The sequence below is a fragment of the Rhinatrema bivittatum genome, chromosome 7 (genome assembly GCF_901001135.1).
Source record: "Rhinatrema bivittatum chromosome 7, aRhiBiv1.1, whole genome shotgun sequence".
NCBI classification, from domain to species: domain Eukaryota; kingdom Metazoa; phylum Chordata; class Amphibia; order Gymnophiona; family Rhinatrematidae; genus Rhinatrema; species Rhinatrema bivittatum.
The window spans coordinates 47866731-47882312 of NC_042621.1; the positions used below are offsets into that span (position 1 = coordinate 47866731).

At 50.4% G+C, this 15582-nt stretch overlaps 1 protein-coding gene across 3 annotated transcripts in view; it reads right to left on the minus strand.

Annotated features, from left to right (window-relative positions):
* TCF25 (transcription factor 25) overlaps positions 1 to 15582 on the minus strand; it is a 372469-nt gene that overhangs the window by 20032 nt on the left and 336855 nt on the right. Inside the window, exon 18 of one of the 3 annotated variants that reach the window (XM_029608346.1) lies at positions 12910 to 15080. The exons of the other annotated variants lie outside the window; for them this stretch is intronic. Within the exon in view, the coding sequence (XP_029464206.1) occupies positions 15066 to 15080 (15 nt within the window). The 3' untranslated portion in view covers positions 12910 to 15065. Of the gene's footprint in view, positions 1 to 12909; positions 15081 to 15582 lie in introns of those variants that run through there. 3 annotated transcript variants of the gene reach the window in all.

Consider the following 15582-nt stretch of genomic DNA (forward strand, 5'->3'; position numbering starts at 1 on the left):
GCCAGTAAATCCATGTCCGGAATCCCCCAGTGATCCACAATCATCTGGAAGGCTGTGGGTGACAGCTGCCACTCTCCCGGATTTAGGCTTTCTCTGCTGAGGAAGTCTGCCGTGGTGTTGTCCTTCCCGGCAATGTGGATGGCGGAGATGTCCTGAAGATTCGCCTCTGCCCATTCCATCAGTGGAGCGATCTCCAGAGACACTTGACGGCTTCTGGTTTTGCCCTGACGGTTGATGTATGCCACCGTGGTGGCGTTGTCGGACATCACTCTGACTGCTCTGTTCTTCAGTCTGTGAGCAAATCAAAGGCATGCCAATCGGACTGCCCGGGCCTCTAGACCAGTGGTCCCCAACCTTTTTTGCAGGGACCGGCTTCAAGCAAGACCATTTTTCCATGGCCCGGCAGGGCGGGGCAGGGGCGGGGCTTTGGTCATATGGGGGCGGGTTATGGAGGGGGTTGGATTTTAGTGCACACTTATTTAATTATGACATTTATAATGTGAATGTGACTCAACTCACCATAGGTTCTCACATGCATGGCACACTGACCCATGATTGTCACGGGGCTAGATGTAAAAGTACAGTTTGTATCCACGGGAACCCCCTGACCCACAATAATGTATGTAAAACAGAATTATGACATTCCCCATACAACTCACCCTACAAAAAAGATATTCTGGTTCTGGTGACATCTCAGTAACAGCAACTCAAACTCCTTCTACTTCTAGGCCTCAATAGCCCTACTTATGAAAAGACAGCAGTTTAACCACCAATGCATGTCCTCTTGAGAAAACACAACAAATAAGACCGATACAAACGCTTACATGCTAGCAAAATATCTCATCTCGGTAACAGACACAGAACCGACCTAACATACTCCCAGGATCTGTAGTAATGCACATAAACTAATCCGCACACAGTTACACCTGTATTATGGAATACACTCAAACAGGAGCAATCCTATCTATGAAAAGGCAACACTACAAATATAAATCAGGGTCCTAAAAACAGAACTAGCAAGCAGCTATAGATCCCCACACAGAAATAATTGTAAAACTATACTAATAAGCAGAATAAATGTTTCAAAACAGCTATGAACAGAATAACATCCAACAATTAAAAACTCATAAAAACTATTAAACATTCTCCAAACACCAATAAAATATTTCAAAAAAGCAGACATCACACAATTAAAATGGCAGTCAAGAAAAATAAACTTAAAAAGCCACTTTACTTACCCCCTCCAGCAGCTCTCCTACTCCCCTTCCCTGCAGGCCGTGGCACACACCAGAAGCAGCAGTAGAAGCTAAGCTCTATACTTATGGTCCTCTTCCTTAGTGCCCATGTCTCTCACACACACACCATACCAGTCATGCCCCCATGACCAGTTTCTGTCTCACACACCAATCATCTCCTAAACAGTCTTTGGCACACACACACACCAGTCACCTTCCTGAATAGTTTCTCTCATGCCATACACACACACACACACACAGGCTTCCCACTCCCGTGTTCTACTTACATATATGGGCTTCTCACTCTCATAATCACTTTCTCTGTCTCTCTCTCTCTCTCATTCACACTCACACACACACACACTCACTCACCAGTCTCTCACTCCCATGCTTGTTCTCTCCACATGCACAGGCTTCTCATTCCCATAATCACTTTCTCTCTCTCACACACACACACACACACTCACCAGTCTCTCACTCCCATGTTCTCTTTCAGATATACAGGCTTCTCCCTCCCATGCTGTGTCTCACACACACCCAGGTTTCTCACTCCCATGCTCACTCTCTTCACATGCACTGGCTTCTCCTTCCCACAATCACTTTCTCTCTGTTACACACACACCAGTCTCTCTCATTTCCATGCTCACTCTCCACATGCACAGGCTTCTCATTCCCTGAATCACATTCTCTCACATTCACACACACCAGTCTTTTTCTCTCACACACACTGTCACCTTACCAAGCAGTCTCTCTCTCTCATGCATGCACACTCACCCAGGTTTCTCACTCCCATGCTTTCTTTCACACACATCCCCCCCCCCAACACCAGGCTTCTTACTCCCATGCTTTCTCACATACCCATATTTCTCACTTCCATGCCTTTTCTCTCTCTCACACACACACATCAGTCACCTCCCTGACTAATGTCTCACACTCTCACATACACATCAGTCATCTCCCTGAGCAATCACTTTCATTGTCTCTCACATACGCACACACATCAGCTCCCTGACCAGTCAATCACACACAGGCTGGCTGGCTGCTTCTCTCTCTTTCTCTCACTCACTTCCTCCCCCCCCCCGAAGCACAAATGGGAGCTGCAGCAGCCCCCGCAAGCCAAGAAAGAAGAATCCCATCGGCCGCGGGACGCTCATGCTGCTGACTCCTTTCTCAATTACACCGGCTGCTTCAACTGCTTGGGGACCGATGCTGCAGCCGCCGCTGCTACTTTTCCACGCGGCTCGGCTCTTTCTCCTTCCCGCGTACCACTTCCTGTTCCGGGTCACGGGAGGGCAGGCGCGGGAAGAAGAAAAGGCCAGCCACGGTTGCACAGCTTCTTTTAGCACCGCTGCCGTTCCCACTGGGCTTGAACGTGCTGACAGCCCGGCGGCAACGGCAGCGGGAGAGACCGGGAGCACGCAATACACCTGCCGGTGCTTGGCGGTGCCGCGGACCGGCAAAAAACTCCCACGGCCCGGTCCCGGTCCGCGGACCGGTGGTTGGGGACACCTGCTCTAGACGGTTGATGTTCCACGCTGACTCTTCTCTGTTCCACCGCCCTTGTGTGGCGAGTTCTTCGCAGTGTGCTCCCCAGCCGCTCAGGCTGGCATCTGTGGTGAGCATAGTCCACGCGGGGGAAGACATCTTCGACCCCCTGCTCATGTGGTTGGACTGCAACCACCACCGTAACTGGGTTCGTATTCTGGCCGGCAGAGGTAGGTGCGTGGAATAGTTCCGTAGCCGGGGTTTCCAGCGAGAGAGAAGGGAGTGCTGTAGAGGTCTCATATGGGCCCTTGCCCAAGGTACCACTTCCAGGGTGGACGCCATGAGACCAAGAACCTGCAGATAATCCCAAGCTATGGGCCGACTGGCTCCCATCAAGTACTGGATACGCGTCTGAAGTTTCAACCTTCTCTTGGTAGTGAGACTGACTGTGTCTGCCTGCGTATCGAACTGTACTCCCAGGTATTCCAGTGACTGGGAAGGCTGTAGGCAACTCTTGCTGAGATTGATTACCCAGCCCAAGCTTTCCAGAAGGGCGATCACTCTGTCGGTTGTCCGATGACTCTCCTCTCGAGATTTCGCCCTGATCAGCCAGTCGTCTAGGTAGGGATGGACCAGAATTCCTTCCCGCCTGAGTGCCGCTGCTACCACTACGACCACCCTTGGTGAAGGTCCGCGGTGACGTGGCCAACCAGAAGGGCAGAGCCCGGAACTGGACGTGGCGTCCTAGAACCTTGAAGCTTAGGTAGCGCTGATGATCCGGATGGATCGGGATATGCAGGTAGGCTTCTGACAGGTCCAACGCTGTGAGGAATTCTCCCGGCTGTACTGAGGTCTTGACGGACCGCAGAGTTTCCATGCGAAACCTCGGGACCCGTAAATATCGATTGACCGACTTGAGGTCCAGTACAGGCCGAAAGGTGCCCCCTTTCTTGGGAACCATAAAATAAATGGAATTGTGTTCAGAATTCACTTCCCAGGCAGGTACTGGGATAATGGCTTTCAAGGACAGGAGTCTCGCCAGGGTAGCTTCCAATGCTGCCTTCTTGTGTGTGGGACAGGAAGACTCCACAAACTTGTCCGGAGGGAGATGATGAAAGTCCAGATAATACCCCTCTCGGATGATGGCGAGGACCCACTGGTCCGACGTAATCTCGACTCATCTGGGGTAGAAGAGGGTTAACCTGCCCCCTATGGCTCCATCCCCCAGATGGATCGGCGGATTCTCATTGTGAGGCGCGGCCAGGACCGGAGCCCGGGCCTGCTCCCCTCTTGCGCTGCTTGGTCCGAAAGGACTGGTTCCTGGCCTGAGGACGAGGTGCCTGGTAGCGACTCCTGTAGGGAATGAAGCGCTGAGAGCTTCTACCCCTGGAGGTCCTCGGAAAGGCGCGCTGGTTCCTTCTGACCCAATCTTCCGGCAGTCGAGGTACTGGAGAAGCACCCCATGTGCTGGCCAGTTTATCAAGGTCGCTGCCAAACAGGAAAGAGCCCTTAAAGGGCAATCTGGTGAGGTGTGTTTTAGAAGGCGCATCGGCTGACCATTTCCGAATCCAGAGCTGCCTCCTGGCAGCTACGGAGGATGAGATCCCCTTGGCTGTTGTTCGGACTAGGTCTGATGCAGCATCCGTGAGGAACGAGAGAGCGGACTCCATATCTGCTGCTGGAGCGTTGTTCCTGACCTGTGACAAACAGGCACGCGTCACCACTGTGCAGCAGGTTGCGATCCGCAAAGATAGAGCTGCCACCTCAAAGGTCTGTTTCAGAATGGTGTCCAGTCGCCGGTCATGAGGCTCCTTGAGGGCCGCCCCCCCCTTCAACTGGAATGGTAGTGCGCTTGACCACAGCGCTAATCAAGGCGTCCACCTGAGGGCACGCCAGCAGCTCCTGGATAGCCGGTGCCAGTGGGTACATGCCCGTCAAGGCCCGACCCCCTTTGAAAGCGGCCGCCGGCGCAGCCCATTCTAAATCTATCAATTGCTATGGTGCTTGCAAGAATGGAAAATGGAGGGCTGTAGGACGAAGACCTTCCAGCAGGGGGTTCAGCGCAGAGGGCACCGTGGCTCTGGGACCTGTAATATCCAACTCCGCCAGGCACTGAGACACCAGGTCCGAGAGATCCTCCTTAGGGAAGAACCGCCTCATGGTTCTATATGGCTCAATCCCTGGGGGAAGGTCCCCCTCGTCCGGGAATTCAGACTCGTCCGGGGAAACCTCCTGGTCTGACTGATCTGGACTGTCCAGCGGCGGGAGGTCTCGCTCACGATAAGGGCGTGATGGTCCAGGAACAGGATCTGCTGGAGCCGCCACCGCAGCGGCAGCCGCAGCAGCCGCCGGCACCACAGGGACTGTAGAAACCGCAGAGACAACGGGAACAACTGGAACCGCAGGGCCTGGACGGGAAGCCGTTTGCATCTGCACAAAGGCATGAATCCCCTTAAAGAGATCCACCCAGGAAATTGAAGAAGCCTCCAACCGCCGGGGTACAAGATCCCCCGGGATTCCAGATTGGTCGAGACTGACTGCTAAATCCGGAGTAGCCCCTGGGGAACTATCAGCAAATCTTGGCTGAGACTGGTCCTGGCCCGAGGGTCCCACGGCCTCCTCACATTGGACACATAGGGAGTCTGGCTCTTCACTGTGCGTGGCTCGAAGCTGGCATGCAGAGCAGAGGCCGAGGGCTTTAATGCCGGAGGCAGGAGGCACCCCCGCTGAGGGCGCTGAGGCGTTCTGTTCCATTGAATAATATGCGGCAGCAATATGCGCGTGGCAGAACAGGCGCTTAATAATATGCGGCAGCAATATGCGCTTAATACAACAGGCACACAATAATAATATGCGGCAGCAATATGCGCGTAGCAGAACAGGCGCTTAATAATATGCGGCAGCAATATGCGCTTAATACAACAGGCGCACAATAAGAATATGCGGCAGCAATATGCGCTTAATACAGGGGTCAGGAACCTTTTTGGCTGAGAGAGCCATAAATGCCACATATTTTAAAATGTAATTCCATGAGAGCCATACAATATGTTTAAAACTAAATACAAGTAAATGTGTGCATTTTATGTAAGATCACACTTTTAAAGTACAATAAGTCTCTGAAAATATTACACCAGGCCTTAAGACACCAATACATCTCCTATTAGGAAAACGGACCAAGTCAGGCTGCTATAGAATCCTACACAGAAACTACACGCCAGCAGAAAACCTCACCTGAATCACGTGCTGTCCCTCACCTAACATAGAATAAAGAGACCAAAACGCATAACAAGAAGCATGCAGAAAAAACTGAATTGAAAACTGCAACAAGCCAGAGTCTCTGTATGCAGTGTAACAAAGGAAAAAAGAAACATCACCCATCCTTATAAAACAAATCAAGAAATATAAAATCATCAGCAGTAACTGTACTAACAAAAAGAACATATTTCAAAACAGCTGATGAGTGGAATATCCAATAATTAAAAACTCATATAAAACATTTCCAGATACCAACAAAATATTTCAAAATAGCAGACACAAAGACCCAGTAATGAAAAATAATAAGGGTACAAAAATTTTTTTGCTCTGCATACCTGGGAACGTTTGATATCCAGGTGTCCTGAGATTGTTCTGAATTAGCAGGAGGCGGGGTGGTTTGCTTGGAACTTTCTCCTCTCTCAGTCACATACCAGCGCTCTCTCTCTCACACTGGCTCTCAATGACACACCTATACACACATGCTCTCAGTCACTCACGTATACACATGCTTTTTCTCTCTCACTTATACAGGCTCTTAATTACACATTTACACACATGCTGTCTATCTTTTCACACTTACACACACACACAGGCTTTCAATCACATAAATACATGCTGTCTTTTTCTCTCACACACAGACTCTCATTCACATGCTTACAAACATGTCCTCTCTTTCTCTCATTTACACACAGGCTCTCAATCACATACTCACATGCTCCCTCACCTAAATCAGCTCTCAATCACACACAGACACACATGGTTTCTCTCTCTCATTTAAACACAGGCTCTCAATCACATACTCACATGCTCCATCACCTAAACCAGCTCTCAATCATACACAGACACACATGATCTCTCTCTTACTTATACACACAGGCTCTTAATCATACATACACATGATTTCTCTCACACACAAAGGATCTCAATCATACACACATACTCTTTCACACAAACAGGTTTTCAATCACAAACTTACACATACAGGTTCCCAATGGTAAACTTACATTCATGCTCTCTCTCTCTCACAGGCAGGCTCTCAATCACAGACATACTCTCTTTCACATGTACAGGCTCTCAATCATTCACATACATGCAATCTCTCTCTCACTCACACACACACAGCCCCCCCCCCCCCCCCCCGCGGCCCGGAAGAGGAAGTGGAGAGTATCGGGTGCGTGCGCGGCAAGAAGAGGCCACGCTAGTGCGCTCGGCATCGGCCCGAAGAAAAGAAGACTGCAGCGCGGCTTGGAGGAAAATGAAGAGCTTCAACCGCGGCCGATGGGACTCCGCCTCCGCGAGGGTTGAAAATGAAGAGGTTAGCGTTGGGAGAAGGCTGTTGCTGCTGCCGCGAGTTCCCGGGGTGGGGGAGAGAGAGAGTGAATGAGTGAGCAAACACATGCTTGCTCGCTCATTCACTCTCTCCCCCACCCCGGGAACTCGCGGCAGCAGCAGCCTTCTCCCAACGCTAACCTCTTCATTTTCAACCCTCGCGGAGGCGGAGTCCCATCGGCCGCGGTTGAAGCTCTTCATTTTCCTCCGAGCCACGCTGCAGTCTTCTTTTCTTCGGGCCGATACCGAGCGCACTAGCGTGGCCTCTTCTTGCCGCGCACGCACCCGATACTCTCCACTTCCTCTTCCGGGGGGGGGGGGAGAAGAGAGCACGCCGGTGCCGCTGACTCCAGCTGTCCTGCCGCGTTCCGCCCGGGCTGACAGCATTTTAAGCCCGGGCGGAGGAGGACCGGGGAGCAGCTGGGTCAGCGGGAAAGTGTGGCGACACTTGTCTGCGAGCCAGATGCAGCCCTCAAAAGAGCCATATCTGGCTCGCGAGCCATGGGTTCCCGACCCCTGGCTTAATACAACAGGCGCACAATAATAATACGCGGCAATAATGTGCGCTCAATGATATGCCATAGGCGCTCAGCAATATGCGGACAGTAATACACGCTCAATAGTATTCAATATGCTCTCAGCAGTAAGCGGTTAGCAATACACGCACAATATATGTCAGTATGCTCTCAGCAATAAGCGGTTAGCAATACCCGCTCAATACAGTTCAGTATGCTCTCAGCAAGAAGCGGTTAGCAATACACGCTCAATACAGTTCAGTATGCTCTCAGCAAGAAGCGGTTAGCAATATACGCTCAATACAGTTCAGTATGCGCTCAGCAATAAGCGGTTTTAGCACTACACGCTCAAGGCCATTCAAAAGGCTCTCAGCAACAAGCGGTTAGCAATACACACTCAATACAGTTCAGTATGCGCTCCGCAATAAGCGGTTTTAGCAATACACACTCAGTGTCATTCACTATGCTCTCAGCAATAAGCGCTTAGTCATAGATCTGCGCCTATCTCGGGCGCACAATACCTGAACAAGGCCAAAAAATGGCACCCTCCACGGCGTGCCACGCCGCCGATCCTTGAGTCCTCGGAGACCAGAAGTAAAAGCCGTACACCTTACCTGATCCTCGGCGCTTCCCGGCTGGAACCCGGGCGATCTCCGGCTGCGGGGGAGGGGAGCAAATACCTTCACCACCGCAGTTGAGGATATGCACCCGCTGCCTCGTCCACGCCGGGACCGAGGCGCCTCGTAAGCCTCACCCAAACCTCACCTGGGGGCTGTGTCTCTGCCGCGATTCGGCCACCAGACCGAGGACTTAAACCTCTGGGGGATCACGGAAATCACCCCGGGAAACTCTACTGGGGGAGGGACCTTAGGGTATCACCGCAGGAGTGCGGGGCTCGATGCTGTAGAAGTTTTAGTAAGTAGAAGTAGAAAAGAAAAAGTAGATTTGGAAAACACGCTTAGCAAGCGTGCAGGCTCTCCAAACTGCTTTGGAGACGGAAATTACTAAGTTGCTACGCTTCCTGTGGGGATACATACCCCGTGCTGACGTCAGATCCGTCTCCAACTGCTAGCACGCGGATACTATCCCATTTGTTCTGAGTCCATCTGGCTACCCGCCAGGAAATTTTCCTTTCCCTGTATGTACCTGGATCAGTCCAGACTGCCGGGATGTATCCAAGCTGCCCTATATGGGTGGGACCTGGAGAGTCCTGTGCGAAGCACATTACTGCCAAAACAGTCGGCATCCGGAGCCCGGACGTCTAACCGATAATGCCTAGCAAAAGTGTGCAAAGACTTCCAAGTCGCCGCTCAACATATCTCCTGCGGTGAGACCAGCTGACTCTCTGCCCAAGATGCAGCTTGAGAGCGGACCGAATGAGCTTTTAAACCAACTGGTACTGCCCAGCCATGACAGATATATGTTGAAGCGATCGCTTTCTTTAACCTACGGGCAATGGTAGCCTTGGATGCCTTATGCCCTTTTCTTAGGACCGCTCCAAAGGACAAAGAGATGGTACGACAACCTGAAGTGATTAGTAGCCTCCAAATAGCGAAGGAGAACCAGCCGGACATCCCCAACTTCCTCAAGTCGTGATCCTGAGGAGACCCAGAATCCAAATCCAGGAAAGCCGGCAAATCCACCAACTGATTCAAGTGGAAGGCAGACACTACTTTCGGTAGAAAGGACGGATCTGTTCTAAGAGTCACCTCCGAAGCTGTAAACCTAAGAAAAGGTTCCCTACAAGACAGCGCTTGAAGCTCCGATATGCGCCTCGCCGAACAGATGGCCACTAGGAAAACAGACTTGAACGTTAGATCTTTCAAAGTGGCCTGTTTGAAGGGTTCAAAAGGAAGCCTGCACAACCCACGAAGACCCAGAATCAGACTCCAAGAAGGACACACCGGTCTTACTGGGGGCTTCAAGTGCTTAGCACCCCGCAGAAAACGCAAAATGTCTGGATGAGCTGCCAGGGACATTCTATCAATTTCCCCCCGCAAACAACCCAGGGCTGCCACCTGCACCCTGAGAGAATTGTATGCCAGACCTTTCTTCAACCCCTCCTGCAAGAAAGCGAGTATATGAGCAAGAGAGGCATGGCGCAGGGCAACGCCCAAACCAGCACACCACAAATCGAACACCTTCCAGACCCTAACATACGTAAGTAATGTAGAGGTCTTACGCGCCCTCAAAAGGGTAGAAATGACTGCGTCCGGATAACTCTTCTTTCTCAATTGCCTCCTTTCATAAGCCAGGCTGCTAGACAAAAGCGAGCCGCCTGGTCGAAAAATACTGGACCTTGCCTCAGAAGATTCGGAAGGTGACTGAAACGAAGTAGACCGTCAACCGCCAAGTTGACCAGGTCTGCGAACCATGGCCTCTGAGGCCACTCCGGAGCCAGAAGGATGACAGAGCCTTGATGGGACTCTATTCGTCGCACGACCTTGCCCACTAGGGGCCAGGGAGGAAACATGTAGAGCAGAATGTCGTGGGACCACGGAAGGACAAGGGTATCCACTCCTTCCACCCCCGTGCTCCCTTCTGCGACTGAAGAATCGAGCCGCCTTCACGGTATAGAAAAAGTTATAAATAAATAAATAAATAAATTCAACCGAGTCGCCAACAAATCCAGTCGAGGAACGCCCCACCTCGTCGGATAGCTCCCATTCTCCGGGGTCCAATCGCTGGCGACTTAAGAAGTCCGCCTGAACGTTGTCTACTCCAGCTATGTGCAATGCCGCCAGATGGGCGAGATTTTCTTTGCCCAGACCATCAGCATGTCTGCCTGTAAGGCCACCAGCTGACTTTTTGTGCCCCCTTGATGATTGATATATGCCGTCGAATTGTCGGACAAAATCCGTACCGACTGATGACGGATGAGGGGAAGAAACTTCAGCAAGGCTAGCCGCACTGCCCTGGTTTCCATATAGTTGATGGACAACTGTGCTTCCTGCTGCGTCCACTGACCTTGTGCCGCATGAGACTGGCAAACTGCCACCCAACCGGAGAGACTGGCGTCTATCACCACGATCACCCACTTCGGCACTTTCAGCTCCACTCCCCGACTTAAGTTCTTGGGGATCAACCACCAATCCAGACTGGACCTGGCCGGCTCCTGAAGAGGCAACAAAATCCCCAACTCTTCTGACTTGGGATCCCAACAGGAAAACAACACTCTTTGTAACAGCCTCATATGAGCAAAGGCCCAAGGAACCAACTCCAGAGTAGATGCCATAGAACGAAGCACCTGCAAGTAGTCCCACACCTTGGGAACTGGCAGGGACAGGATGTGATGAACCTGCGACATCAGCTTGTCGATCCGCTCCTGCATTAGGAAGACTTTCCCCATCCGCGTGTTAAAGCGTGCTCCTAAGAAGTCCAGAACCTGAACAGGAGACAAATGACTCTTGGTGGTGTTGATGACCCAACCTAGAGAGTGAAGGCTGTGCACCAGTCTGTCAACCGCTAACCTGCAGAGGTGTTCCATATGCTGCCTCCAGACGATCTACCTGCTCCACTTCCTCCGGGGAAAGTTCTCGGGCACTCAGCAACTGCTGCACCCAACGCAAACTTGCTTGCTGCATCAAACTGCTGCAGATGGCCGCCCTGACCCCCAGGGCTGACATCTCAAAAATCCTTTTCAAGTGCACCTCGAGCTTTCGATCTTGTGGGTCCTTAAGGGCAGCTGACCCCGCCACCGTGGTACACTTCATAACCTCAGACACCGCCGCATCCACCTTGGGAACCTTAAGTATTTCCAGGGAATTGTCCGGGAGCGGATACAATTTATCCATAGCGCACCCCACACGTAGGCTCGCCTCCAGGGCATCCCACTCACTAAACATGAGCTGCAGCAACATGGATGGAAAGGAAAAGTCTTAGTCGGAGGATGAAGACCCAACAGGACTGGGTCCACCGAATCCGTAACCAGGGCCTCTGGGGGGGGGGGGGGTTTGAATCCCTAGCTCTGTCAGGACATACGGAATCAGGGGCTCCAGTTCATCTCGATGAAACAAGCGGAGGATACGAGGATCATCGCCCTCAACAGAAGCAGTCCGCTTCGCATCCCCATCTGCATCCTCCTGCAGGGGATCTGCAGCCGCAGAGTCACCCGCTGGAGCGGGCTTACCAGACTCCGATGATCCTCGAATGTCCCGGATCCTGGATACCTCCGGAGGATCCAGGTGAGGAAGCTTTGCAGGAGGAGGAACCGGCCTTGCAAGACCAGGATCTGGCTCCCCCGTAGGCATAAGGCTAGGCAAATAAGCCTTATGCATGAGTAACACAAAATCCGCAGAAAATGAGGACTGGCCCTTTAAGCTCCACCGCAGAGGTGAAGAGAAGAGCCCAGGAGAAGCTGGCCTCGAACCCAGATGGGAACCGGGGCTTCTATTATGGGGAGAAAGTGCGGGAGGGAAATCCCCTCCCCCTGCCGCAATGTCAGAGGAATCCTTCGAGGCTCCCAAAATGGCCACCGTTCCCACGCTCCGCAGGAACAAAGCAGGCCGGCTGCTCTGACCATGCAAAGGTTTACCCGCACCATGGGGACTCGCAGCAGTCCTCCCGGTAGCCCCCTCTTTAAAGGCCGAAGAGCTTTCTCCTCCGAGGATGCAGCGGGAGCAGAAGCTCTCGTGGGAGAGCCTCCCCGCTGGCTCCCCACAAGCCACACAACGCGATGCATGCAGCATCTCTGAGGCACAGAGGCAGGAGAAACACTGAAAATAAACCCTCCGGAGCCCGGGAGACGACAGAGCAAAAAACTAAGTACTCGACTTTTTTTTTTTGTTTGTTTTTAAAGAATTACCGCGACTCGCACGGCCAGGGATCACCAAATCTGGGCCAAGGGAGGAGGGACCGGCCCACCAGTATATCCCCCCCCATTCACTCACCAGTGCTCCGGGAATACAGGCTGCAAATCAAGGGAAGAAATCAAAAGACTCCGGCAGCCAAGCCTGCAACCAGGGAGGAAGCCCTGCTGACTTCTCCCCGGGAGGCAAAGTACTCAGTGCTCTACTTGTTTTTTTTTTTTTTTTTTCTTACAGGAGCCGCTTTGGTCTAACCAGAGGCTCAGAAAACTAGGCTGCTGCTGCTTTTTTTTTTTTTTTTTTTTCAAAAAACTAAGGATAGTACCAGGACCGCAGGTTCTGCCACCTTCATCTGCTGGAGACAGAGAAATACTGAAGGGATCGCAGATGGCACAGTGGTATATTAGTGGGTGCCCTTCAAGTTTTTCTCTGTCTCCATCTGCTGGAAGGGAGGCAAAACCCAGCAGTCTGGACTGATCTGGGTAGGTACAGGGAAGAATATTTTCTTACCTGTCATTGGATTTCTGTTAATGCTGAACAGTTAAGAGAAATCCCACCCAATGGCGCTGAACACCTTTCTAAGAAACAGTCTGTAGCAGGGATGTGCATTTTCATGTCATTTTGTTTTTGTGCACAAACAGGAAATTGCACGCACTAACCCAAAGCAACATGAAAGAAAACCAAAACTGAAACCTCAATTTTCTGCCTGCAAATCCCTAGCCTGCAGCTGCTTTTCCCCTTTCCTGGCTCTCACTTGCCAGTGACTGTAGCTGAATTCTCTCAGCTCCCATTGCACGAGGATGCTTGCCTCACGAGTTCTCTCCACAACCCCATTTCCTGTTTGTATTGTCTGTCTGCAGCTCTACATATAGCTGGGGGCGTTCTCAACCAGGCCAGAAGAGTCTGTTCCTCAGAAGTCAGAGGAGGAGATGCTGAGTGGTGGCCCTGGTCTATTTATTTATTACCCACCTTTTTGAATAAGAAATTCACTCAAGGTGGCATACAACATATTTGAAAAGCAACTCAATCTAAAGGAGATTTAACAGTTCCGTCTGAAAAAGACTTCAGTAAGGACTAAACTTGATATTTATCAACAGGACTAAACCAGGCAAAACTCAGAACAGGATTAAACTTGAAATAAGTTAACAGGACGACTAAAAATACATTTCAGTAAAATTAACAAGGACTAAGCAGATAAGAATACAAACGTCTCAGTACACTGTAGCAGCATTTTCAAGACACTCATATAAATACAAATACAAAAGCAATAGGTTGCAGCAGCAAATTTACGGCACTCCATACGATGCCAAGCAGTTTATAGTACTCCTTTCTGTCCTCCTCCTCTTTAAGATCCTTTCCAAGTGCTTTCACTATGCCTCTTCTTCTTGCCCTCTCCTCCCTGTGTTCCCTTCTCTGCCTCTTTCTGAGTGCTGATCTCACTATGGTCCCTTCCCTCCAATCCCCAACATAGCCATACTTCTCCCTTAGTGCAGCATTTTTCCTTCACAGTCAGGCCCAGCAGGACAGCCAAAGTACGTATAAGCGTGTCCAGAAATGCTCCTCAGGGTCTTTACCTTGCTTGCTGCCGCCTCTAGCCATGTGCAATGTGGCTATTTAAAGTGCTGGTGCCAGCATGCTTCCCGTCCTCTCAGTGTAGCTTCAGACTCCTTGTGGCAGCCATCATCTACATTCTTCCCGCCTCCTTTCCATTCCAGTTTGTCCTTCCTGAGGCTGCAATCTTCCTTGTCTCAATATGGGATCAGATAGTGAGATTAGGCATCAGGAGACTTCGAGCAGAGCTACTCAGAAGTGAGATCAGCATGCTGTATTCCTCACCAGCTGCACTTTGGTTGCTTCCCTTGTGGTGGACCCTGTCATGGCCTTGCAGACCCCAGTTTAGGAACCACCGGTCTAAGTTTATTATGGTTACCTTACTATGAACTGTGGAATAGCGGGTGATAAGTTTTTAAAATTAAATTAGATTTAGCTATATCCTAACCATGAAATGGCAAATTTGTATCTTTATAAATGGTATATACTTTCAGAACACAGATACATGTGCACACACCCCTTATCTCGTGTTACTATTGAAAACCACGAGAACCATTCAGATCCAATGACCAAGATAGTTTGTGGCTTTCCTGCTTCTCCCAGGAGCTCAGAGGAATTGTGAGGGAACTACTTACAACTTTCTGAACTACTGCGTTAGTAAAGTATGTAATGGGCAGAGCCCAAGTGTTCTACTACCACTACTTATTCTAAAGTGCTACTAGACATACACAGCACTGTATGGATACACAAAAGAGACACTCCCTGCTCTTTGAAGCTTACAATCTAGTCAACATTAACATAAACAAGAGAGTCTATGGGAAATGGTGAAATTACTTCTTACCTGATAAAATCCTTTCCTTGAACCTCAAAGAAGGGCAAGCCAGTCCACATCAATGGGTTGTGCACTAAAACCAGTAGGTGGAGACGGAGAATGATAACTCACTGATATCCCTCTCATATAGCTCAACACAGACATCAGCCATCCAGTATTTTTCTTCAAAAGCCAAATGTGGACACTAAACCATCTAAACGTTATTGCATCCTCCAATAATCATTCAAAACAGAATATTCTTCCATTATATAATAATTCAATTCTTTAATCTTTTTTTTTTTTTAAACATAATAGAAACACTGGACTCAGCTCCACCAACAATAGCCTCTCATAGGAAAACTGTAAAACAAATATCGTAGAACGAAAATCTCTTACCAGGTACAGGGCAATTCCATGTGCATCTGAGATCCTTGCCATACAATACGTTCCTTAATAAGGATCTCACACAACAGAACAATGTCAACCGCCTCAAGGCAGCCCAGGGTGGGGGTGGTGGTCTAGCTTGCCCTACTTCGAGGAAAGGAAATTATTAGGTAAGAAGTAATTTCACCTTCCTCTTCATCTGGGCAAGCCAG